Below are 27378 nucleotides of genomic sequence, written 5' to 3'. Positions count from 1 at the left end.
ACTTTGACGTGTTATAATCTTGATTAAGCAAACGTGTGTAAATTGCCCTTCAATAAAATAACATGAGGACGATAACCAGAGTTTGTCAATGTGTGTCAGCAATGTGACGATAACGTGATCAATTCGCATCCATTGTTTAAAGGTTTATTAATTATAAAAATAGTGTTTATTAGCAAAATGTCCAAGGCATATACAATTTAACCATTGTCCATCTGGATCAAAATTCATTACAATGTACAGGTGCATTTTTAATGACATTGCAACTGAACATTTCAGACAACATATGACTTTCGTTGCTGGTTGAAAACATTCACGGCCTAATACAATCAATAATTACTGCCACCTATTTCCGATCTATGAAGTGATAAACGCAACGTAGATGTTTTATACCATATTGTCAATTTCATCGTGCACGTAGAGTTTGTAAATATCTTTGTTTTTAGGGCTGCGTTATGTAAACAGTACCTAATCTCCCTAATGGTTACCGGTCTTATAATAAATAAGATTTGATAATTGGTTTTGTGAAGTATATATCTGAATTGTACATATACAATTAAGATACATATAACTCGTATCAGTTGTTAGAAAACAATTAGAAAATATCAAAAAAAATAATCTTAGTGTAAGTTTAGATACCTTAGACGAAGTGTAAACTACTAATACTTACTAAGTTTCTTTTCCCGTATGTTTTCGACCTCTTCTTTACGGAACCGCTGCACAAGTGCTTCTGTCTGAACTTCATGCGTTCTTCTTCCATCTGTAACAGATTGTTCAATGTGTTCTGTTGCATGTCTTCTCTCTTCATCAACATGTGTCTCAAGTGTTCTTTTACCATCTGCTACTGATTGTTCAATGTGTTCTGTTGCATGTCTTTTCTCTTCATCAACATGTGTCTCAAGTGTTCTTTTACCATCTGTTACTGATTGTTCAATGTGTTCTGTTGCATGTCTTCTCTCTTCTTCAACATGTGTCTCAAGTGTTCTTTTACCATCTGTTACTGATTGTTCAATGTGTTCTGTTGCATGTCTTCTCTCTTCTCCAACATGTGTCTCAAGTGTTCTTTTACCATCTGTTACTGATTGTTCAATGTGTTCTGTTGCATGTCTTCTCTCTTCTTCAACATGTGTCTCAAGTGTTCTTTTACCATCTGTTACTGATTGTTCAATATGTTCTGCAGCCTGTCTTTTCTTTTCTTCAAAATCTGTCTCAAGTGTTCTTTTACCATCTGTTACTGATTGTTTAATGTGTTCTGCAGCCTTCTGCTCCAAATTTGTCATAAAATCCATTAGCTTTCTTCTCTCGTCTTTAATAGCCAGAGTGATGTCATCTTTCTTCCTTGATAACCCGTGCATTGCATCGTCAGATAATTGTTTCAGAGCGTCAAATACTTGTTGACTGTGAGTATGTAGATCTTCTTTAGCCTTTTCTGTATCTGTTTCTTTTGTTTGTAGTTTCATTTCAATGTCGGCAAGTCTCTGTTGGAATGCATCATGTAACTCATTGCAGATATACTTATATGCATTTTCATCTTTGGATGGGTCAGCTGTCTTCAGCTTAAATGCAATAATTTTAACTTACATTTTTTGATTCAGTGAGTAATCTATCACACAGCATTTTATAGTCTGTTATTGAAAATGCTCACGTTGTTAGTAAAGTATAATCCATACGATGAATACATGAACACTTAGAACGTATAAACGTACATGACGACATATTGATTATCTTTTAATAATTTGCAGATTTTAGGGTGTTTTTTTATATTCATAGATAATATTTGTTTAATGGTAATATCGCAATATGTTTGACCGAGTGAGCACCGAAAGCTGCGAATCGCAAGCGGCGTAGCCACGAGCTTGATAATTATTTTTGATTTCTACGATGTAAAATTTATTGCTATCGTTTACTGAAACAAACAATTAATATTTTCATAAATGCTTAAAAATGAAAAAAATGACAGTTAATTGTTTTCGGAGAGAGCGCCAAATTGTATGCGATCGAAACATCTTTTCGAAAAAGAACATCTTTGAAATCGTGTCCCGGTCACGTAAGAGGGGGAAAGATGGTGAAATTTATAAAATTGATTTTAAAATACAAAGCAAAATATGTGTCATGTTTTTCATTCAGCCATTTAAAACGTTGGAAAATGCTGCGAAGCGCTAAAAAGTACAAAGCATTTAACTTTCAAAATGTAACCAAACTATGTAAGGTTTACCTCGTCCAATTGTTTCCTAGCCTGTACCGCCTCTGGTCGAGTCTGCAGTATCGGCTCATTTAGTAGAGCGTACATGTTATCTATGAATTCGATTGTGGCTTTGTCAGTCAGGGCACTTGAAGAAATGTCCGGCATGTGCCGAATGTGGTTGACCGCTTCTCGAGCCTGTAATGCGGTAGTTTAGTTTGTATTTCTGCTAAGCTAAACGTTTTGTGCAACATGACGATAATGCTCATGACGCCAACGACACCGACGATTACACTTAGGCTACGATCAAACCTCGTTTTTCATTAGGAATAGTCTAAGGATTTACAAAGGCAAACTAGATATTTAAAGGCAAACCAACAAACGTGTACATATCCTAGAGGAAAAAAACATGTTAATCCACAGTATCCACAATCAGACTGCCCAGCAGTTGTCTTGCGTATGCCAATGTCATGTTATTGTTTTTATTTAATTTAAATAGGATGACTTGAGACAAATATTCTTTGATCTTACCGTCTCACAGATACTGCCTCTGATCTTTCTCTGGAAACGCTGGCAGTTAATGATGAAGGCAGCAATGCCATTGAAATCTGTATCTTCAATTGTGGTTTTATTTTCGTATCCAGATGGTGGCATAAACACCTTGGCGATCTCCCATGGTGAGTGAACCCAGTTTTCTGCTTTTGTGTTTTTCAACGTTAGTGCACCTATGCCTTTTGCTTGTCCATAAGCATGTTCTTTGACCAACTCATCTCGAAAAACGGTATGCAAGCGGCAACTTGCATTTTTCTTTTGTACATCTTTGGACGAGCACGTGGTGCATGCTGGAACCGGAGCTTTTTGTAAAATGTCATCATGCAGCTGGGTGGCCTCTTCACTGACAGTGGGCAGAAGGGCCTGTCTTGTGATGTATACTGCCCGCCACTGTTTCAGCCACTTCCGCGATTCCGGCTTGCTGATGTCTGTGTTTTTTGACATACTGGACTCATTTGCGTTACATCTGATTTTGAAGAAAGAAATGACAATACAAGTAACGGAGTATCAATATGATCTGATCAAACAAAAAACATACATATTAGTATTACAATAGGGCTTACACAACGCTTTACCCGTAGACCACAACCCGAGATATCATAATCAGGCTATGGTATTTGTGTTTTCAAATTATTGCTTTTGAGCAACTTAATGATAATTTTATGTTCAATTATCAAGATCTTTCAGGAATCGATTCGATCATCAATTTAAATCCTAGTGCGATTTTCATCGGCATTTCTATCTTATAAGACGATAGGTAATCACTGTAAATCTTTTAGCACTCACGCATCATTAAATATTTGTCCGTTTTCAGCTATTAAATACACGGTTATAATCCTGTAATCATTTAATAGTTAATATATTCTATAAATGCATTATTTTGTAAGTAATAAAAGGGTTATCACTTAAAAGTTATGTTTGTTATTTGTTGTGTATGTATTGATTTTAAATAAGAGTGCCAGAGAAATGTTCAACATGAACGAAATGGCGGATATTTTGATCTGGTAAGTTTATATCAATTTTATCGCATTAGATAAACGCCTACCCGGATGCCGGACGTGTTACTTATGTTTCTCGAGGCCTTAATAAAAAGGTTATTAAATGTTAAAGCTGAACGATTGTTTGAAAATAGAAAAATACGCGAATACATATTTTGTTTTACATAAAATAAGCCTTTCTTGGACCTATTTTAGCTAAATTGTATCGAGTGTATGCATCCTTTTCTTTCCGACGGCTTGTACACTTGACATGTGTACTAATTAGCCAATTTGTTTATTTTTAAACACCTTTATGATTGCCGTGGAAGTTTTATGAAGTTTGAAAATGCCAGCTTGCATAGCACATGCTCTTAAAGGCATAACCTGTGCTATATGACGATAGTCACTATGCAACTGTACGATGTCGGACAAGATAACCGTGCTCCGAGCTTATTCTGTGATGTACACTGCCGAATATTTCATTGTTGACGTAACAACCTGTTATAAATATCATGCATTTTAGGTAAGTTTGCTTTGATACAACTAGGAGGTAATCCTCACTCCGGTAATGAATAACATTATATTAAATCACCAATTGTCAATGGAGCTTCCTGGCCGGATATTGCTCATCTAATTCGAAATGGATTTTTTTATTACATGTTAAGGTTTGGTAATAGCCAACATAATCTGTACGATTTGACGAGTACCCACCTTTAGAACATTCACCAGTACATTATAAAATCTTAAAATTCTCTGCCATATTTAGGAGCGGATTCAGGATTTGTCGTTAGGGGGCGTGCATTAGGGTGTAACCGTTTGACACAGTACAGAACATATTCGAAAGTGTTGGAAAGGGGGTTTAAGGGTACTCCATCAAGACCATTTTAACAATTTCTAGTCCGAAATCATGCATTTTAGGCGTATATTGAAAAGTAAGCTTGGACGATTCGCAAGTGATATTTACAATGTGAAATTATTGTATGTTCATGTATGTAGCAGTGTACGTGCATGCGTTTCAAAAACAGTATCTGCATACATAACTAAAATGAATGCACAAACTGACACAAAATAAAAAGAAACATATGTGTGGTTAATTATAGTAGTTGTTTTCTATCATTCAAGGTAAGCAGATCCAAATATATTACCCTGCTGGAAAACCTTATACTGCCCATGGGCAAAGATAACATAAAGTGCCCGTATGTAAAACTATATTTAAATTCATTTTTACTATAATTTGTTTAACTGAGGTGGGGAAAAAGCATTTACCATGGCCGCTCGTTTCAGATCATAAGTATCATCCATGGCCGAGAGTGTAAGATGGGTTCATCCCAACATGAGCGAAGGGTGTTTTGCGGGAACAAAGTTATCCGAGTTTCCGTAGAACATCCAGCGCGAGGGATCGTATGAACCTATCGTACACAAGCGCCTATGGTAGATGCATTTCTCTCACCTTAGTTAAACAAAATAAAGTTCAAATGTATTTTTTCGCTGGAACTCTTTTTTGCGTAGTGTTAATAATTTGCGTATATATGTATATGTGATAATTCGTTGTTGTCATGGATATGCGCGCAGTGACTTAGATTATGTAAATAATTAAATCGTTCTTTAAATAGTTCTGAGGAGAGGGCAGCATTATTTCTTAAACGGAGCGCGAAAACTTTTTTATTGCGACATTGAAAGCGAGAAATAATTAATTTGGACTTTAAATATTGCCACAAGTCAAGGTTTCCATGATGCTACAGACGATGGCCTTCAGCAAGGGAGGTAATTGTGTGATTACAATAAAAATGAATTGCATACGGGTTCTTGTTGTATCTTTGCCCGTGAGCAAGATTATAAGTATCTTCCATGGCAGAGAGTGTAAGATAGTTTCATCCCGACCCGAGCGTAGGGTGTTTTGCGGAAACGAGGTTTACCGAGTTTCCGCAAAACACCTTGCGCGAGGGTCGGGATGAAACTATCTTACACGAGCGGCTATGGTAGATGCTTTTTTTCCCACCTCAGTTAAACAAAATTAAGTAAAAATGTATTTTTTGCTGGAACTCTTTTGTGCTTAGTGAAAATAATTGCGTATGGATATGCGATAGCAAGTGGTTGTCATGGATATGCGCGCAGTGATTCGGGATATGTTAACAGTCAATTCGATCTTTAAATAGTTCAGAGGAGAGTGACGTATTATTTCTTGAAATGTGCATGAAAACTGTTTTATAGTGACATTTGAAGCGAGAAATAATTAATTAGCGTTCTAAATATTGCCACCAGACAAGGTTTCCATGATGCGCTACAGACGACAGTCTTCAACAAGGGTGGTAATTACAATGTGGTGACCATTAAAAGAAGTTCCATACGGACATTTTTCTTCGCCCGTGGGCAAGATAAGAATTTCTAGCATGGTTAAATTATTGGATCTACTTATCTGAGGTGGGAGAAAAGAATTTCCAGCATGGCCAAATTTTTGGATCTACCTTCCTAGGTTGAGAGAACAGTTCATTCCAATTCTCGTTTAGCGTGTTCTGTGGAAACTCTGTTAACCTCATTTCAACAGAAAAACACTCTCGCTCAGATTTGGATGAACCTATCATGCACTCCCGGCTATAGAATATACTTAACAAATTATGTATGTTAATATAAAGAGTAATCTTAAAATCGAGAGCGTTTTCATGTTTTACACACGAACACATTTTCTAATCAAATCTTTTTACAGCATGTGTTTTCATGTTAAATTAAAAAGAAAAGTTGATTGGAAAGGATATTGTGTTTTTCAAAAACATTTTATTGAAATTCAAGGTTAGTTATGTTCATTTTAGAGAAGTCAATTGATGCACTTCAGTTTGCTTCAGAATTTACTCCTAAAGAGCAATCTGCTTGAAGAGTCCTACTATTTAACAGTAACTACAATATACTTATTAAACCCAAAAGTATTATTCAATGTCTTTGAAACACAAATTACGAAAAAAGAATAATTCAACAATATTTAGATTTTAAAACTCAAATAACTTCTTCTTAAAGAATTGTCTCACTAAAACACGTACATCTTTGACCTCATTTACCATATAAACTCGCTTATCGTTTACACAGTGTATCAAATTTCATACGAGCCTTATGGCTGTTGACGGATATCAGATATAATGGTTTGTAAAACAAATTAGTCCTGAAGCGCGTCTGTTTGAGTTTGAAGGGACTTGTTCATGTGTTTCGACCAAAAATAATTTTTTTTCCGGTAATGCATCTGAAAAACACTTATTGTATTATTATCTTAACATCTGATATAATAAATTGCAGAAAAAATGATATCGTTTAATCCATGCCGGCAAGGTAAAAAGAAATTAGAAAACAGCCTCCCTTTACCACTAGACTTCATGGGCTTAAACAATAGAGATGTATGTTTTGACTTTAAACGATACATTGATAACATCGCATGATAATGTCAATCAACCAATCATGCAACAACGAATCGCTATTAGCCGTTATTAACGTTTATGAAAATTGTGGTCTTCAAAGACGATAACTGAGTAACCATCAATATTTGCTGAATGGATCCAGATTCTGGTAACTTAGTTTTAACACTCGTAATTATTTGCAATACTTTATTCCGTCCTACAATAAAGCGCATTTAACAAAAACAATAGTTGTAAATTTCTCATATTTAACAGTAACTACACACTTAAATGACCCTCAAAGTACAATTTAAGACCTCTATTTAAACAAACCAGTATTCTAATGGATTTTCATTCAATGCAATAAACGACAACCTAGCCACTGGTCCCATCTAGTTTGACAAATATGTTTGTTAAACTTGTAAAACAAATATACTATCATAACACTACAAATCCATGCCTTTGGCTGTGGCTTTGAAGTTTTGTATATGAAATTAAGCATTTACAAGTGTACACAATTTTTCCATCAGGACATAAGAAGCTAAGCAATATAAAGTACATATCATTCCTGGTAGAGGTACAATTAAATGTAGCATAAGTGAAGAAAATCGAGTCAGTTCCCTTCGATAACAAACAATAATGTATCCGCTTTGACAGACCAGTCGAAAGATTCGCTCGTAGGAATCAAACCGACAACATGACAGATGAGAGTATAAGTATCTTCCATGGCCGAGAGTGTAAGATAGGTTCATCCCGACCCGAGCGTAGGGTGTTTTGCGGAACCGAGGTTTACCGAGTTTCCGTAAAACACCCTGCGCGAAGGTCGGGATAAACCTATCTAACACGAGCGGTTATGGTAGATGCTTTTTCTCTCACCTCAGTTAAACAAAATTGTGTAAAAATGTATTTTTGCTGGAACTCTTTTGTGCGTAGTGAAAATAAATGCGTATGGATATTTGATAATTCGTGGTTGTCATGGATATGCTCGCAGTGATTCAGATTATGTTACTAGTCAAATCGGTCTTTAAATAGTTCGGAGGAAAGTGGAGCATTATTTCTTTAAATATGCGTGAAAACTTTTTTATGGTGACTTTTGAAGCGATAAATAGTTAATTAGCATTCTAAATGTCGCCACAAGACAAGGTTACTATGATGCTTCAGACGAATGTCTTCAACAAGGGAGGTAATTACAATGTGGCGACAATTAAAATGGAGTTCCATACGGGCATTTTATCTTCGCCCGTGGGCAAGATAAGAATTTCTAGCATGGTTAAATTATTGGATCTACTTATCTGAGGTGGAAGAAAGACACTTGTTTTCACTTAATAGTTTCTTCTTGTTTGTTATGTTTTTGTCTTTATCCGACATTGCGGTCTTAAAACAACGAGTCCAAACTGAGGTTCCATACAGGCAACCATTGATTTGAGGCTGCTTGATGTTTTAAAAACAGACGTGGGAAAACGGGTTTGATTTAAGTCACGCTAATGTAAGTTTAATCTATACAAATATGGCAATGGAGATATCAATACTGTAAAGTGGTAGAAGGAAATGTTACCTTCAGATCGAAACTGTTTTGAGTATATTTCTTTCTAATAACAATATTGATAAAAACGTGCAAGCCTTCTCGTTCTTAGCCCACGTCTGTGTAAGAAAGTTAAGGTAAACTTTAAGTATTGTTTGTTAAAGTCAATATTACAATTAAATCAAATTATTGTTTAAAGTAACAAAAGAGAAATACTGTGTTTCGACTTTAATGTGTGACTATCCCATTTCCTTTCGCTTGAACTTTTGATTGAAATATTACCATATATGTCGTTCTTCAGTATTTAGTTATGGTAAGCTTAAACTTTGTATTTTAATAAATAGCGTATATATCGGGTTACAAAAGTCGATCTGAATTCCACCTGCTATACCGTAATTGTTTTATAGACTAATTAGATAGGTTTCCTCATACATTTATACGAAGATACTACATAGTTACATTTGTTACCATTGTCATTGACCACAGTTATTAAGTACATGCACAAATACACTTAAAATCATATTGTAAATTCTTATTTTGGGTAAAAAAAAGAATTTTAATACCCCATGAGTAACAAATTTTAGCTTATTTTTCATATGAAATCTTGAACGAAATAATTTCAGAAATTGGATTACTTGCATTTAAAGCTACAAGTACGCTGTGCCAAATTGCTTCAAACTTTGAAACGTAGTATTATTTATTATTATTTATTATACGGTTCTAATTGATATTCAAAGTAAATTATCTTGTGTATTTGTTTCATTTTGAAAACCGCACGCAAAATTCTTATTGGAGATTAATACAGCCATACGAAGGAATGTTCGAGTTTGGGTATTTTGACTTGCTGCTATAACTTGCTGTCTTATGATATGTTGAGTAAGAAATTATCCGAATTGATTCGGTGTGAACATCCTGTACAAGTAAATGAAATGAATTTGTATGTTCGGTGAAAAAGTATGACTACAATTGCATTTTCTGTTTGGCTAAATATGTAATGTCTTATTCTTCAAACGATTACAAATGAAAATCAACAACTGTGTTATTTTTGTGAGCTATTAACACGCGATTTCGACATTGTTCAATGCATAATTGAACAACTTCGATAGGGTGAGAATCATAAACAACCGCCGCTTCCAAAAATGATCAGCAATTTAATTTTATAGATCGCATTCGTGTTGTCATTAAACAAAATGATAAATGATTGCTGTTATTATTTATTAGTTACGCTTTCCAAATAAAGTTACTTTGTCTTGAATAAACGTAATTCTTTATCCAATAAAGTCTGCGCAATTTAGTACAAACTTCGACAGCGGAGCGTGACCTTCTTCAAGTGTATGCGATGTTAACAAGCGATGACTTTGTTATGACATATATAATACCCATTGTTTAAAATCAGGAATGTAACCATAATGCATAAATTCTCATTGTTTGTTTTTCTCAACTATCAAAAAGTAAATCATTGCTTGTCAATGCAAATATAGCTAAACATTGAATGTTCCTTAAGCATGATTTGTTTCATAGAAGCTTTTGTCCACTTCAATGAAATCACATTGCGTTGGTGTATCGGCTTCCAAAAGATATGAAAGGCCACTACAAATAAATGATTCATTCCTCGGATTTTTGCCCAAAAAAAATGAAGCGAGCTTGCGAAAAAAATTAAAAATACATATTTTGTCAGTTTTCATAAAACCCGAAGCGAGCGATAAGCGAAACATATTTATTCCTTAAAGATGCACTCTTACTTCCTAATCAGATTTACCACAGTTAATACTATTGTTTTAATGATCCAAAAGTATTAATAAATGTCAAAAACAATGATTCTTATGAAAGATACCAAGTTTAATTTGAAAGAAATGAACATCAAACACGGTATTTCTACCTTATAAGACTATAGTAGACCACAGTAAATCTTTTAGCATTCACCAATCATTTAATATTTTTTGCGCTTTCTACTATTCAATACACGGTTACAATCTTGATATCAGTTGTTATTGTTTTCCATAAATGCATTATTCGGTAAGCAGTAAAAGGTTTATCAGTCAAAATTGATGTTCGTTATACATGTGTATGTATTGATTTTAAGTAAGAGTGTCACTTTAAAATCAATATTGATAAGAAAGATTGTTCAATATAATTGCGCTTAAACCCATTTGAATGCAATCTTAAACTAAACCTCTAATGGACATTAGGAAAATCCTATTTATTCATTCGTGTTTAGGACACGCATTTGTTATCTATATAGATAAATTAAATATCTAATATAATTAATACATTTAAATATGACGATCATTCACAATAAAACATAACCCTGCTTTTAGGAAAAAGATTGAAATGACTTATATAAATCTACCTGAATCACTGCAAAAGCATTTGCAACTGTATTTAGACATTCATAAGGATTGATTTCGGATGTGTCAAAATGATGTTTTACACTGGCATCATCAAACATAAGACTCCATGTACATTTAGATCAGCCCTTATTGTAGTTGGCCGTTTAGGATCAACGTTTATTGCAGATGGCTATATCGGTCATTGATGGTCACCCCCTACTGTAAGTTGGCACATCAGTCAGTAATGATAGCACCTAACTGTAGGTGGACACATCGGTCAGTGAGTATCATCCCTTACTGTAGGTGGCCACATCAATAAGTAATGATAGCACCTTACTCTAAATGGTCATATTTGTCAGTGATGATCACACTTGACTGTAGTTCACCATACCAGTCAGTGGTTATAACCCTAACTGTAGGTGGCCATATCGGTCAGTGATGATCACCCCTAACTGAAGTTGGCTTTATCGGTCAGTGATGATCACCCCTAACAGAAGTTGGCTTTATCTGTCAATGATGATCACCCCTAACTGTAGTTGGCCATATCGATCATTGATGATTACCTCTGTAGTTGGTCATGTCGGTGAGTGATGATTACCCCTTACTGTTGATGTCCATATTGGTCAGTAATTTCCACCTCTTACTTCAAATGGCCGTATTTGACAGTAATCATCACCCTTATTGCAGGTGGCCATATCGGTCACTTATGATCATCCCTTACTCTATGTGGTCATACCAGTCAGTGATAGTCACCCCTTACTGAAGTTGGCCTTAACGGTCAAAATTGATCAACCCTTACTGTTGGTTGCCATATCGGTCAGTAGTAATCACCTTTTACTTCAGGTGGCCATATCTGTCAATAATGATCACCCCTTACCGTTGGTGGCCATATCGGTCAGTGATGATCACCCCTAACTGTTGGTGACCTTAACGGTCAGTGATGATAACCCCTTACTGTACCTGGTCATACCAGTCAGAGATGATCACACCTACCTATACCTGGTCATACCAGTCAGTGATGATCATCCCTTACTGTACCTGGTCATACCAGTCAGTGATGAACAGAGCTAACTGTACCTGGTCATACCAGTTTGTGATGAACACAGCAAACTGTTCCTAATCATACCAGTCAGTGATGAACACAGCTAACTGTACCTGGTCATACCAGTCAGTGATGAACACAGCTAACTGTACCTGGTCATACCAGTCAGTGATGATCACAGCCAACTGTACCTGGTCATACCAGTCAGTGATGAACACAGCTAACTGTACCTGGTCATACCAGTCAGTGATGAACACAGCTAACTGTACCTGGTCATACCAGTTTGTGATGAACACAGCCAACTGTACCTGGTCATACCAGTTTGTGACGAACACAGCTAACTGTACCTGGTCATACCAGTCAGTGATGAACACAGCTAACTGTACCTGGTCATACCAGTCAGTGATGAACACAGCCAACTGTACCTGGTCATACCAGTTTGTGATGAACACAGCTAACTGTTCCTGGTCATACCAGTCAGTGATAAACACAGCTAACTGTACCTGGTCATACCAGTCAGTGATGAACACAGCTAACTGTACCTGGTCATACCAGTTTGTGATGAACACAGCTAACTGTACCTGGTCATACCAGTTTGTGATGAGCACAGCTAACTGAACCTGGTCATACCAGTTTGTTATGAACACAGCTAACTGTACCTGGTCATACCAGTCAGTGATGAACACAGCTAACTGTTCCTGGTCATACCAGTTTGTTATGAACACAGCTAACTGTACCTGGTCATACCAGTCAGTGATGATCACAGCTAACTGTACCTGCTCATACCAGTTTGTGATGAACACAGCTAACTGTTCCTGGTCATACCAGTCAGTGATGAACAGAGCTAACTGTACCTGGTCATACCAGTTTGTGATGAACACAGCTAACTGTACCTGGTAATACCAGTCAGAGATGAACACAGCTAACTGTACCTGGTCATACCAGTCAGTGATGAACACAGCTTACTGTTCCTGGTCATACCAGTTTGTGATGAACACAGCTAACTGTACCTGGTCATACCAGTCAGAGATGAACACAGCTAACTGTACCTGGTCATACCAGTCAGTGATGAGCGCAGCTAATTGTACCTGGTCATACCAGTCAGTGATAAACACAGCTAACTGTAGCTGGTCATACCAGTCAGTGATGAACACAGCTAACTGTACCTGGTAATACCAGTCAGAGATGAACACAGCTTACTGTACCTGGTCATACCAGTTTGTGATGAACACAGCTAACTGTACCTGGTCATACCAGTTTGTGATGAACACAGCTAACTGTTCCTGGTCATACCAGTTAGTGATGAACACAGCTAACTGTACCTGGTCATACCAGTCAGTGATGAACACAGCTAACTGTAACTGGTCATACCAGTCAGTGATGATCACAGCTAACTATTCCTGGTCATACCAGTCAGTGATAAACACAGCAAACTGTACCTGGTCATACCAGTCAATGATGAACACAGCTAACTGTACCTGGTCATACCAGTTTGTGATGAACACAGCTAACTGTACCTGGTCATACCAGTCAGTGATGAACACAGCTAACTGTTCCTGGTCATACCAGTTTGTGATGAACACAGCTAACTGTACCTGGTAATACCAGTCAGAGATGAACACAGCTAACTGTACCTGGTCATACCAGTTTGTGATGAACACAGCTAACTGTTCCTGGTCATACCAGTTGGTGATGAACACAGCTAACTGTACCTGGTCATACCAGTCAGAGATGAACACAGCTAACTGTTCCTGGTCATACCAGTTTGTGATTAACACAGCTAACTGTTCCTGGTCATACCAGTCAGTGATGAACACAGCGAACTGTACCTGGTCATACCAGTCAGTGATGAACACAACTAGCTGTACCTGGTCATACCAGTTTGTGATGAACACAGCTAACTGTACCTGGTCATACCAGTTTGTGATGAACACAGCTAACTGTACCTGGACATATCAGTTCGTGATGAACACAGCCAACTGTTCCTGGACATACCAGTTTATGATGAACACAGCTAACTGTTCCCGGTCATACCATTTTGTGATGAACACAGCTAACTGTTCCTGGTCATACCAGTTTGTGATGAACACAGCTAACTGTTCCTGGTCATACCACTCAGAGATGAACACAGCTAACTGTACCTGGTCATACCAGTCAGTGATGAACACAGCTAACTGTTCCTGGTCATACCAGTTTGTGATGAACACAGCTTACTGTACCTGGTCATACCAGTCAGTGATAAACACAGCTAACTGTACCTGGTCATACCAGTTTGTGATGAACACAGCTAACTGTTCCTGGTCATACCAGTCAGTGATAAACACAGCTAACTGTACCTGGTCATACCAGTTTGTGATGAACACAGCTAACTGTACCTGGTCATACCAGTCAGTGATGAACACAGCTAACTGTACCTGGTCATACCAGTTTGTGATGAACACAGCTAACTGTTCCTGGTCATACCAGTCAGAGATGATCATCCCTTACTGTACCTGGTCATACCAGTTTGTGATGAACACAGCTAACTGTTCCTGGTCATACCAGTCAGAGATGAACACAGCTAACTGTACCTGGTCATACCAGTCAGTGATCAGCACAGCTAACTGTACCTGGTCATACCAGTTTGTGATGAACACAGCTAACTGTTCCTGGTCATACCAGTCAGAGATGAACACAGCTAACTGTACCTGGTCATACCAGTCAGTGATGAACACAGCTAACTGTACCTGGTTATACCAGTTTGTGATGAACACAGCTAACTGTTCCTGGTCATACCAGTTTGTGATAAATACATCTAACTGTTCCTGGTCATACCAGTTTGTGATGAACACAGCTAACTGTTCCTGGTCATACCAGTTTGTGATGAACACAGCCAACTGTTCCTGGTCATACCAGTCAGAGATGAACACAGCTAACTGTACCTGGTCATACCAGTTTGTGATGAACACAGCTATCTGTACCTGGTCATACCAGTTTGTGATTAACACAGCTAACTGTACCTGGTCATACCAGTTTGTGATGAACACAGCTAACTGTACCTGGTCATACCACTTTGTGATGAACATAGCTAACTGTTCCTGGTCATACCAGTCAGAGATGAACACAGCAAACTGTACCTGGTCATACCAGTTTGTGATGAACACAGCTATCTGTTCCTGGTCGTACCAGTCAGAGATGAACACAGCTAACTGTACCTGGTCATACCAGTTTGTGATGAACACAGCTAACTGTTCCTGGTCATACCAGTCAGAGATGACCATCCCTTACTGTACCTGGTCATACCAGTTTGTGATGCACACAGCTAACTGTTCCTGGTCATACCAGTCAGAGATGAACACAGCTAACTGTACCTGGTCATACCAGTCAGTGATCAGCACAGCTAACTGTACCTGGTCATACCAGTCAGTGATGAACACAGCTAACTGTACCTGGTCATACCAGTCAGTGATAAACACAGCTAACTGTTCCTGGTCATACCAGTTTGTGATGAACACAGCTAACTGTACCTGGTCATACCAGTCAGTGATGATCATCCCTTACTGTACCTGGTCATACCAGTCAGTGATGAACAAAGCTAACTGTACCTTGACATACTGTAGGTGGCGATATCAGTCAGTAATGATCGCCTCCTGCAGTAGATGGTAGTATCGGGCAGTGATTATTTCCCCTTACTGTAGTGGGTCATTTTGGTCAATGGTGATGACCTTTATTATACGTGGCTATATCGGTCGTTAATGATTACATCTTACTGAAGGTGACCATATCGGTCAGTAATGATCACCCCTCACTGAAGGTTGCCATGTCGGTCAGTGATGATCACATCTTACTGAAGGTGGCCATATCGATACGTGATCACCCCTTATATTAAGGCACCATATTCTAAAATTTTAATTCGCCATTTATTGTATGTGGCCATATCGGTAAATGATGATCACATTGTAATTTGTGAACCAATTTGAGCATATTTTTCCTATTGATGTAGCCTAATGATTTTCCAAAGTGGCATGTATTGTATATATAGAAACTGCAACCACGCTGTGTCAAAACGCTTCAAACATTACAATAGTCTAGTCCTTAGGGGTATTTGTGTTCATTTCTGTCCTGAGCGTTTAAATGTACATATTTATGGGAGTGTTCGAAATTGACAGCTGGCGCCTTGCAGTTTATCATGGTGTCCAAAAACACGGCCAAGATGGCTGCCGTTCATTGAGCCTATGTCTTACTACTCTTACTATATGTATGCTATATGTATTATATCTATTTTACACAAACATATATTGGTTTTAGTGATTGTAGTAAGTAGCGTACATTTGCCAAGCTTTCTAACATACTACACATTAGGGTCACTAATTGTCAATGTCAAGGTCAACATTTGAAAACGTTCTTAAAAATCAGTTATTTAGACTGTAATATTACATAAACACAGACTTGGTTACTTCAAGTCTGATAAAGTTGTTGACATATTTTTCATTTGTAAATATGATAAACAGTCATGTTGATATCCCTTTAGCTCATTCATAGCACAAATGGTATTCAACTGGACAAAATAACAAAAGCCATACTCATAATGGGTTATTCAATTCATATTGTTGTATTCAAATGCAAAGCTCTTTGCCTAAACGTGATGGGATCTTTTAGTCATATACCGGCATCACTCAGGTATAACAATGTCAGCAATTTCTAATTGTGTTCAAGATTTTTCCAAAGATTTTACTAAAGATAAAATTATTCACAAAATAAGAGGTTATCTGTGGGTGTACATACTGTTGATTTGAACGGTAATTTTAAAAAAAACAATATGTTTCCGCTTCAATACCATAGTAAAAGAATAGGTCCAAGTCAATGCACGTTATGAGTATCAAACTTGACAAGTTAAAGACGGTAATGAAAATATATACACTGTTGTTTTTGACTATCCACGCTTAGACAATATCAGTCCTGTACTGAAAATATATGCAATGATATATTTATGACTGTCGTCGCTTGGACCATTTCAGTCCCGTACTAAATGAATATGCAATGTGAAATGTTTCACTGTCGACGTTTGGACAATTTAAGTCCCGTTCTAAAATTATATAGAATGTAATATTTATAAATATTCACGCTTGGTCAATTTACGTCCCCTACTGAAATTGTATACAGTGTGATATTTATGACTATCCACGCTTTAACAATTTTTGTGTCCCGTACTGAAAATATAAACCATAATATAATTATGACTGTTGACGCTTGGACAATTAAAGTCCCGTACTGAAAATATACATTATATGATATTTGTGACTGTCTTCGTTTGGACAATTTAAGTCCCGTACTGAACAAGAAAACACATATGCCTAGCTAATTTGGCACCGCCTCCAAATATTATAATTGAGTTCACTTCTCTGCTAACAACATCATAGCAAACATGTAATTTTAGAAGAATTAAAATATATAGTCCTATAGCGTGTTGAATCGCCATTCCCTAAAACCCTAAGATGTAACAATAGAACAAGAATAAACACAAAGGTGGTTTAAAGTTTAATTAACTTCAACGGAATGATACTGTGACATTAAGGTGATTCATACATGAAACATTGATGTTTTCTTTACAAAATGGCACAAGGATTACCAATGTTTCCGAACTTGGTTGTGAATTAACCAGCGGTAGTCACCAGGTGGTCAAAAGTGTAGACAGTAGTAGACAGGAAAACAAACTCGTGGGTAAGGCATTAAGGATGAAACACGGACGATAGCTTAACTGCTCCACTATGCTGGAAAGGACGTCAATGATATTTTTGATACTTTACCGCACATAGGAGAAGACTATAAGATAGTGCTAGCTAAACAAAAGGACTACTTTGTACCCCAAAAGTTCACGGAGTTTGAAGTCAGGCAAAACAAGATGCCAATGAACTGATTGGAATATTTCACACTCGACTCGGTGAATTGTGTGGAAGTTGTCAGTTTGCGAAAATAGAAAAGGAAATAAAGTCCCAAATTGTTCAGGGTTGCTCTACTACAAGATTATAGCGAAAAGCCCTTAAACAGGAAATATCTCTAGAATAATTTATTAAAGAAACACAAGCGATTGCACATGGTGCCGGTGAAATAGCAAATAAAAATACAAAACGTAAATTTAAAAAATCAAACATTCTTGTTAGAGAACCGCACATTCCAAAATCGAGTAAATGGCGTAATTGTTGATTTAATTACCCTCACACATCCAAGTGCCCAGCGTTGGGAAAAGAGTGTATTCATTGTCACAAGAAAATCATTTTGAGAAGTTATGTAGCTCAAAACTGCTGAAATCTCAGAAAGCACACAATTAAAAAGGCTATTCTTCAAGTGATGACAGTGACCAAAGTGACACAAATTATGCATTTTGACTAATCATTAACTCCTTTCAGATTTATAGAACCTAGATCATCCTTAAATGTATTGGACGAAAACAAACTTATATGAAACCTAAACTAAAATACTAACACAAAGTACGAACTTGTACGCTTATGGTCGCAAAGCACACGTGAAACTCCTGGTGGAAAATTCCAAAGTGGCATTGAAATGCGCTACAGCTGAAATATTTGTGACTGCATGCAGTACTGGTAATTTGCTGCCATATGCTACATCTGTCGATGTACAAGTAATAAGAAATACATGCACTTCGAACAGGCAAGGTCGATGATGTGTCAGAAAAAAAACACTTTAGTGTTTACTGGACTGAGACGATTCAAGTGTAAGTAGACTTGTACCTTAATGTACAACCAGCTACACAACCACATAGACGTATACCTTTTCACCAAAGAAAGCAGATGGAGAAGGAATTGAAACGTCTGGAGGACCTTGATGGCATAGAACGAGTGAACGGTCCTACAGATTGGGTATCGTCGATAGTCGTCGCACCTAAGCCAACATCCATGGCAAATAAGAATTTGCGCTGATATGCGACAAGCAAATAAAGTTTTAAAGTGAACACGGCATATCATACCGACAATTGATGGCATGATTGTTGACCTGAATAGAGCGAAAAAAACTGAATTTAAATCAGGGTTATCATTCTGTGTGGAATCGTGCGACGTCATCCTGTTCACAGAGCACGTTCGAATTCGAAGTTACCAAAGTCTCAGTTTTCGGTTAAACAGTGCAGCAGACATATTTCAAAATACGTTACGTACGTAATATAAGCGATGACATCATCGTTTATGCTGAGACACATGCCCAGCAGGAAAAACGGTCGGACGCCGTAGTGAACCGGTTGCAGGAAAAGTCCTGACGTTGAAGAGAAATAAGTGTGAATTCTACCAACATAAGCTTGAGGTTTTCGGGTACATATCCGGCGCAGATGGAGTTTCTGCTAAACCGACAAAAATGTGACGTCATCAACAATGCTCATCCAACAAAAAATGAATTGGAAATATGCAATTTCTAGCCATGACATACTACGTAATACGGTTTATTTCAAATTACTCCACAATTACTGATCCACTTCGAAGGCTGACCAAGAAAGGAACTAAATGGGAATGGGGCAGCAACAGCAAGATGCTTTTGAAAGCTTACATCATAGTCTGAGTAGCGACACCGTCATGATCTATTTTAACCCGAAATTGGAAATGGAAGACATAGTCAATGTAAGGTCTGTTGGAAAGCAACAATAATGTTTCAGGATGTCCAAATGGTATGTAACGCGATTTACTAACTGATATGGAAACGCGGTTTTCGCAAACAGAACGAGAAAATCAATCAAAAGTATTGGCCATAGAGCATTGACATATTTACTTGTGTGGACACTTCTTCACTTTAATTGGTGTCGAATAACCTTAAAACAAATATATGGAAATTAAAAGTCAAAGCCACGACTTTAGCGATAGAGTATGAGGCTCAAAGCGTACGATATCAAGATGAAATACAGACCGGATGAGTCAAACATGTCTGACTATTTGAGAAGACATCCAAATGCATCTAGATTAAAGCCAACAAAACAGTCAAAGCGCGCTGAAGAATATGTGTCATTCATAGCACGTCATGATGAAACAAAGGCAGTGAAATTGAGTGAAGTTATTCGTGAGAAACGCAAGGACAACGACCTAAAACGGTGCTGTCTTATTTGTTTGACATTGAAAAAGTTACAAAACAGTGTGGTTGAGACTTTTGTACGGTGTAAGAACGCACTTACAGTCGCGTATCTTGAAAATGGCGAAGAGTTACTTCATGACTAAAAGCTGGTGATACAGAAATCACAACAGGAGAAAGTAATGAACATTGCCGATGAAGGACATCAGAGTATTGTCAAAACCAAGGAGTTGCTACGAGAAAATGTGTGGTTTACATGCATAGACAAGCAAGATGAACTAAAATGCAAACACTGCATCCCTGAAAGTATTCTAGTATCACTTTTAGCAAAGACAGTATAACCTATCTAACATAAAATAATGTCTGAAGATGGAATACCAAAAGTCCTCAAAACTGACAATGTTCAACCGATGAATGGGAATATTTTAAACAATTCGCTTCATAAATGGGTTTTAGAAAACAGAAAGATAACTCCAATGTGTCCGCGAACAAATGCAAAAGTTGAACGGTTTAATGAATCAGTCTGCAAATTCATAGAAGCAATTCTATGGAACCAGCCTATACATTCATCTTAGAAATTACCGCGTATCACCGCAGGCAGGTACAAAGTAAACTCCATATGAACTTTTCTTTAGAAGACCCATAATCACAAAACTACCGTTACCAACCAAAATAAATAAAATGTGTAATGCACCAACAGACAAAAGAGATTGACTTCAAAGCTTAACAGAGGATGAAAACATATGAAGAGAAAATACGACAGGCAAAATACTGAAACTTAAAAATGGCAGATCGAATACGTGCAAAACAAGAAACACGCAATAAACCCTCGATACCATTTGATCAAAAAGCATATGCGATCATTGAAAAGAAAGGTTTAATAATAACCGCGCAGCGGGAAGACAAGAAAATCACAAGAAATTCGTTAGAATTTAAAACTGTTCTAAATCCATCCGCTTTCCGGTACCAATGAAAAAGAGATCAACATTTCACACTATGCTCCACCAGCAGCTCCAGTACAGCTCCGGATATCAGAAAGAGATAGAAATCCGCCGGAATTTCTCAAAGACTATGTGTGTAATTAGCTATGTGAATGTGTTAATGTGATGGAATGATAAGTTATTAGAAGATTAAGAGGATGCATGTACATGTGTAAATAATTTCATCTTAAACTACTAAAAAAGTCAGTGTATATCCACATGTATGTATGTTGTTGTTGATTTTTAAGTAAAGTTAGATGAGTATTACTTAGCATGTAAATGTTATAACTTAAAAAAATCTTCCAGTTACCAGTCTAAACTATTGAGCACCAGTTTAGAATATTGGAAATATTACACTCATTTATGCTATGGAATTTCATTCATAAGATTATATCCCGTATTTTCAAGCCGCACATATTATTTTGAAATTGATATCCTTTAACTCTTGATAATTGCGATAATGTTGAAATGGTTCACAACGCTGTGTGTGTTATTTTTTATGGTTTATTAAACTTTATCAAAAGTAAACAATGAATTTAGGTTTGATAAAACTTGTTTAAACTTTACTTTCAATAAGAAGGCGATTATCCTTTTTTGAAAAACAATGCTTATTGTATAAGCCATGTGCATTTCAATCTGAGTTGAGAGAGGATTTAATGTCAATTGTTATTTAAATGTCAACTTGTCAAGCATGTGAAGCTATATTGGCACCGCCTCCAAATAGTTTAGTTGAGTCGACTTCTCTGCTGATAGCATCATAGCAAACATGTAATGTTTGAAGTAATAAAATATATAGTCTTATTGCGTGTTGAATCTTCATTCCTTGAACCTAAGATGTTAGACCTGGCTTTTGCTTATGTCTAAACTTATTTATTGAAGTGTTGCCGCACTACAAACACATTCATCATGGATCTCATATTTATCATAAGAAATCACTTAACGCTTACATTTTGAATTATAACGTATTTGAGACTAACAACTGTTTTGGTATTTGAACTATACAAGTGTCATTAAGTAATTAATTCCTGGTGCGTGGTCAACATTGCCCTTATTAAATTATTTGAACCATTTTTTTTCTAAATTTCAGATCTACTATTTAAGTACTAAACAATACATGCAAAAGTATGTTTTAACATAGGAACATATATACAAATCTACGCAACATTCAAGTACGATTAATTGCCGGTTCTAAAACTTAACAAATAAAATATGGGGACCGGATTTTAATTGACAGCAAGAACATAATTGATACTTGAAAATATCAGTAATGTAAGCGGTTTTCCATACAAGGCAATATATGACAACCTAGAGAATTGGTCCCATCCAAGTTTAACAAACACTTTTAAAACAAACATACATTCAAAATACCACAAATACAAGTGTTTGGTTTTGAATATGTAAATATTAGCATAAACAATTGTACACGTTGCCGTATGGGCTTAAGAATCTGACCACTGGAGCGTAGTTCATAGTATCCCTCGTAGCAGTTTTCGATTTTCGGTATTCTTGGCTTGCTGCTTTCACTTACAGTCTTATTACGTTTTGATTAAGAAGTGGTCCGAATGAATGCGGCGAAGGAAATTCGCCAAGTAAATTAATGCAAAAGAAGCATGTCCGTTGATAAATGTTGTTTAAATAGCATATACTGTAGGATTTAATTTCAATATTCTATTCTTTTTAAAAAAAGTACACGGCGTTATTTTTGTGAGCTTGTTATACGGTATTTCCATGGTTCCATGTACAATTTTCCATTTTTATGGACTAGAAACGAACCCGGGTGTCAGCCAAGGGATATCATGTAATGCTTTAAAACGGACAATGAATATGAACGACTGTCACCTCAAACAACCTCACTCCAATTGAATTATATAAAGCGCACTTATTTCATGTTCAGCACACAACATGATAAATAATAGCCTTTCAAAAGAATTTGCTATCTTTTTGAAAATGTTATTTATTTTGAATCAACTAATTAAGGCGACGTTAACAAGCACAACCTGTGCAGAAGTTGTCATTGTTTTTATCTCAACAATCATTAGTCAGCTATAGTAATTCATAGCGTATAAAGGCACATAGACTGAACAATTAACTTTAAGTTCCTTCGGTGTGGTTTGTTTCATAATGCTATTGTCCGCTTCAAAGCAGTCGTAATGTGTCGGAATGTATAGGATATCCTTAATAATGATTAAACAAAAATCTGGGATAGGATAAGACTTCTTTTTGATAAAATTCAAATAACTAAGAATAGTTTATAAAAAAAACATAAAACTTTTGCATCACTTTATTATTGTATAACATACCTATCATTAATACTCGGCTATCCTTTACACAATATTTTATATTTCAATAAGGCCTTGTGTGATTATAGTATTTCAGGTATGAAAGTCTTCGTCAAATCATTTACCCCTGGTGCACGGTCAAACTTGTTGAATTGAAGAATTTGAACAAACTAAGACAACATTTTTTTATTCATAGGCCTGACCTCCGGGTATTGAAACGGTAGGCAACATAATTTTGTTTTAAAGTGACAATGAGGCATGCTATACAAGTTATAGGATGCGAACGTGGTTGTGTCTTTGGGTATCAACCAAGGGGATTTGACGCGGAGGGAACGTAACTTAGGGGCGTAAGTTTTCGAATTGCACCCACCCCTCATAACCGAAATTTATTTTATTTTGGGGGTTGGTAGTTCAAAAAAGACGTTTCAAGAACTAAAAGAAAAAAATCTGTGACAAAATTTGATAAGATTATAAGACAATTATACATAACAAGAACCACAAAATAAAGATCTGTGCTCTGACCTTGTCGTCACAAGATGAAAATCGGATCTGCCTATAATTGAAGACTCACTTCTGGGATTAAAGACCTGATCAACTGATATCAGTGAAATTTATGCATTTAAAGAGTTAAGATGAGAACATCTTTATATCTACATCATATCAACAAGACTAAAGCTACAAGCCAGCGTATTTAAATGTCTACCATGGTATGTAAAATGTTATCTTAAGTTCTTTCATACAGACGATAACTTCCATGGTATGTAAAATATTACCTTTAGTACTTTAATACAGACGACCACTTCCATGGTAGGTATAATTCCACCTGAAGTTTGACATACAGACGACCACATCCATGGTATGTAAAATATTACCGTTAGAACTCCCATACAGACGACCAATTCCATGGTTGGTAAAACATTACCGAAAGCACTTTCATAAAGACAACCACTTCCATGGTATGTTAAACATTACCTTAAGGACTTTCATACCGACGACCACTTCAATGGGATGTAAAATATTACTGTAAGCACTTTTAAATACACGACCACTTCAATGGGATGTAAAATATTACTGTTAGCACTTTCATACAGTCGACCACTTCAGTGGTATTTAAATATTACCTTAAGTACTTTCATACAGACGACACGTCCATGGTATGTTAAACATTGCTTTAAGTGCTGTCATATAGACGACCACTACCGTAGTATGTAAAATATTACCTTTAGTACTTTAATACAGACGACCACTTCCATGGTATGTAAAATATTACCTTAAGTACTTACATATAGACGACCGATTCCATGGTATGTAAAACATAACCTTACATTCTATCATACAGACGACTAGTTCCTGGTATTTAAATTATTATCTTAAGAACTTTCATACAGACGACCACTTCTAGAATATCTCAAATATTATCTTACGTTCTTTCAAACAGACGACCACTACCATGGTATGTAAAATATTACCTTGATGTGGTATGTAAAATGTTACCCTTGGTACTTCTTTTACAGACGACCGCCGATATGGATGGTTAAATGTTACCCTTGGTACTTCCATGCAGACAACCAATGATATGGTTTGTTAAATGTTATCCTTGGTACTCCATACAGACGACCAATGATATGATTTGTTAAATGTTACCCTTGGTACTTCCATACAGACGATCAATGATATGGTATGTTAAATTTTACCCTTGGTACTTCCATACAGACGACCATTGATATGTTATGTTCAATGTAACCCTTGGTACTTCCATACACACGACCACCGATATGGTGTGTTAAATGTTACCCTTGGTACTTCCATACAGACGACAACCGATATGGTTTGTTAAATGTAACCCTTGGTACTACCATACAGACGACCGCCGATATGGTATGTTAAAAGTTACCCTTGGTACTTCTATACAGTCGACGAGTGATATAATTTGTTAAATGTTACCCTATGTACTTCCATACAGACGAACAATGATATGGTACGTTAAATATTACCTTAGTACTTCCATACAAACGACCGCTGATATGGTTTGTTAAATGTTACCCTTGGTACTTCCATACAGACGATCAATGATATGGTATGTTAAATGTTACCCTTAGTACTTCCATACAGACGACCGCAGATATGGTAAGTTAAATGTTACTCTTGGTAATTCCATACAGACGACCAGTGATATGGTAATTTAAATGTTACTCTTGGTAATTCCATACAGACGACCGCCGATATGGTATGTTAAAAGTTACCCTTGGTACTTCCATACAGACGACCGCCGATATGGTATGTTAAAAGTTACCCTTGGTACTTCCATACAGACGACCACCGATATGGTATGTTAAATGTTACCCTTGGTACTTCCATACAGACGACCACCGATATGGTGTGTTAAATGTTACCCTTGGTACTTCCATACAGACGACAACCGATATGGTATGTTAAATGTTACCCTTGGTACTTCCATACAGACGAACAATGATATGGTAAGTTAAATGTGACCTTAGTACTTCCATACAAACGACCGCTGATATGGTTTGTTAAATGTTACCCTTGGTACTTCCATACAGATGACCACTGATATGGTATGTTAATTTGACCCTATGTACTTCCATACAGACGACCAATGATATGGTATGTTAATTTGACCCTATGTACTTCCATACAGACGACCACTGATATGGTTTGTTAAATGTTACCCTTGGTACTTCCATACAGAACACCAGTAACTGGCGGCTGCTAAAATGATCAAAACAGGACAACGGACATCAGATTATCACTGTTCGGTTACTGTTCATATAACTTTACGCTAATGTAAGCTAATTACAATACAGATGACAATGGACACATCAGATATATCTTGCTGTGGGCTTTGCTTCCGTTAGAATGTTTAGATTTACGTACATATTTTATTAATTTTAATTTTAAAGAGCAATGCCCCATGATAGGTAAAATATTAATGCGAAATGGATGTAATATGTTAATACTTACATTTACTTGAGCACCGTCTATCCCATTTTCTCTCCCGGGTTATTTCAATTATTTTACGAATTTCCTAATCTGGTTCTTGTACACTTGATGGCCTGTTTAACTTTGTTTTAAGTTTTCTGTGTTCCAAATTTATATTTGCCTCATTAGCCTTTGTATCGGATTTCGAAAGACGACACCAACTCCTTTATAGTGTGTGAATAGGATTAGTCAATTTGTGATATTCCTGAACAATGAATTAACCACACTATTCAGGATGATTAGAGACGAACTACATGTAGTTTTGATTCTTTCATAAGGCCTAAAAAAAATATGTCTGTTTCGGGTAACCCGACCCTACCTATAAAAATGCGCCGACCCTAACTATTTTTTTCCGTTTCTGAGCAAAAAAAATATTCGTTAGCGAATAGAGAGTTACGAAGCGCGGATAAATGCAGATTTTAATCAGAATTATTGTTTATATGATAAAACAAAGTCAGGCAATGACAGTAATGTAGGAAAGACTGCCATGTGCAAGAAAACACTCTGAACTTCACGACGGATTTCGAAAACAAAATCCATACCTACCCTACCTAGAAATTTTGGAAAGGTTACCCTAAACAAACAATTATTTTTTTTGGCCTAATGAAAATAAACACTCTATTGTTGGGTATAATATGGTAATTTTTTAAACACTATCAGTAGAATAGCAAAGAAAATGACAAAATAGCCATTTTACGCTGTGCACAATTGCTTTAGTAATTTCAAACATTTTATGTTTGGTGCTTTTGGGCGTGAGCAATATAACAGTTACTGTGGCTTAAATTCCACTCTTAAAAAAATAAACTGTCGTATTGGTCAGAGATGATCACCCCAAACTGTAGGCGGTCATAACGCTCAGTGAATGCCAACCCTTACTGCAAGTGGCCATATCGGTCAGTGATGATAACCCTTTATTGCAGGTGCCCATATCAGTCCGTGAATATCAACCCTTACTGCATGTGGCCATATTGCTCAGTGATGATCACCCCTTATTGTTAGTGGCCATATCAGTCAGTGGTGATCACCTCTTACTGTTGGTAGCCATATAAGTCATTGATGATCACCATTTACTGTAAGTGGCCACATCGGTCATT

At 36.6% G+C, this 27378-nt stretch overlaps 1 protein-coding gene across 1 annotated transcript in view; it reads right to left on the bottom strand.

Annotated features, from left to right (window-relative positions):
• Window positions 1-26353, bottom strand: part of LOC128231975 (uncharacterized) — a 44760-nt gene extending 18407 nt beyond the window's left edge. Inside the window, exons 1-4 of the mRNA XM_052945288.1 lie at window positions 26267-26353; window positions 2711-3197; window positions 2213-2377; window positions 668-1553 (exon numbers count right to left, since the gene is read on the bottom strand). Of these exons, the coding sequence (XP_052801248.1) occupies window positions 668-1553; window positions 2213-2377; window positions 2711-3175 (1516 nt within the window). The 5' untranslated portion in view covers window positions 3176-3197; window positions 26267-26353. The remainder of the gene's footprint in view (window positions 1-667; window positions 1554-2212; window positions 2378-2710; window positions 3198-26266) is intronic.
• Between the last annotated feature and the right edge of the window lie 1025 nt (window positions 26354-27378).

Source organism: Mya arenaria, chromosome 1 (assembly GCF_026914265.1).
Source record: "Mya arenaria isolate MELC-2E11 chromosome 1, ASM2691426v1".
In the NCBI taxonomy this organism is placed as follows: Eukaryota; Metazoa; Mollusca; class Bivalvia; order Myida; family Myidae; genus Mya; species Mya arenaria.
This window is presented reverse-complemented; position numbering and strand designations above follow the sequence as displayed.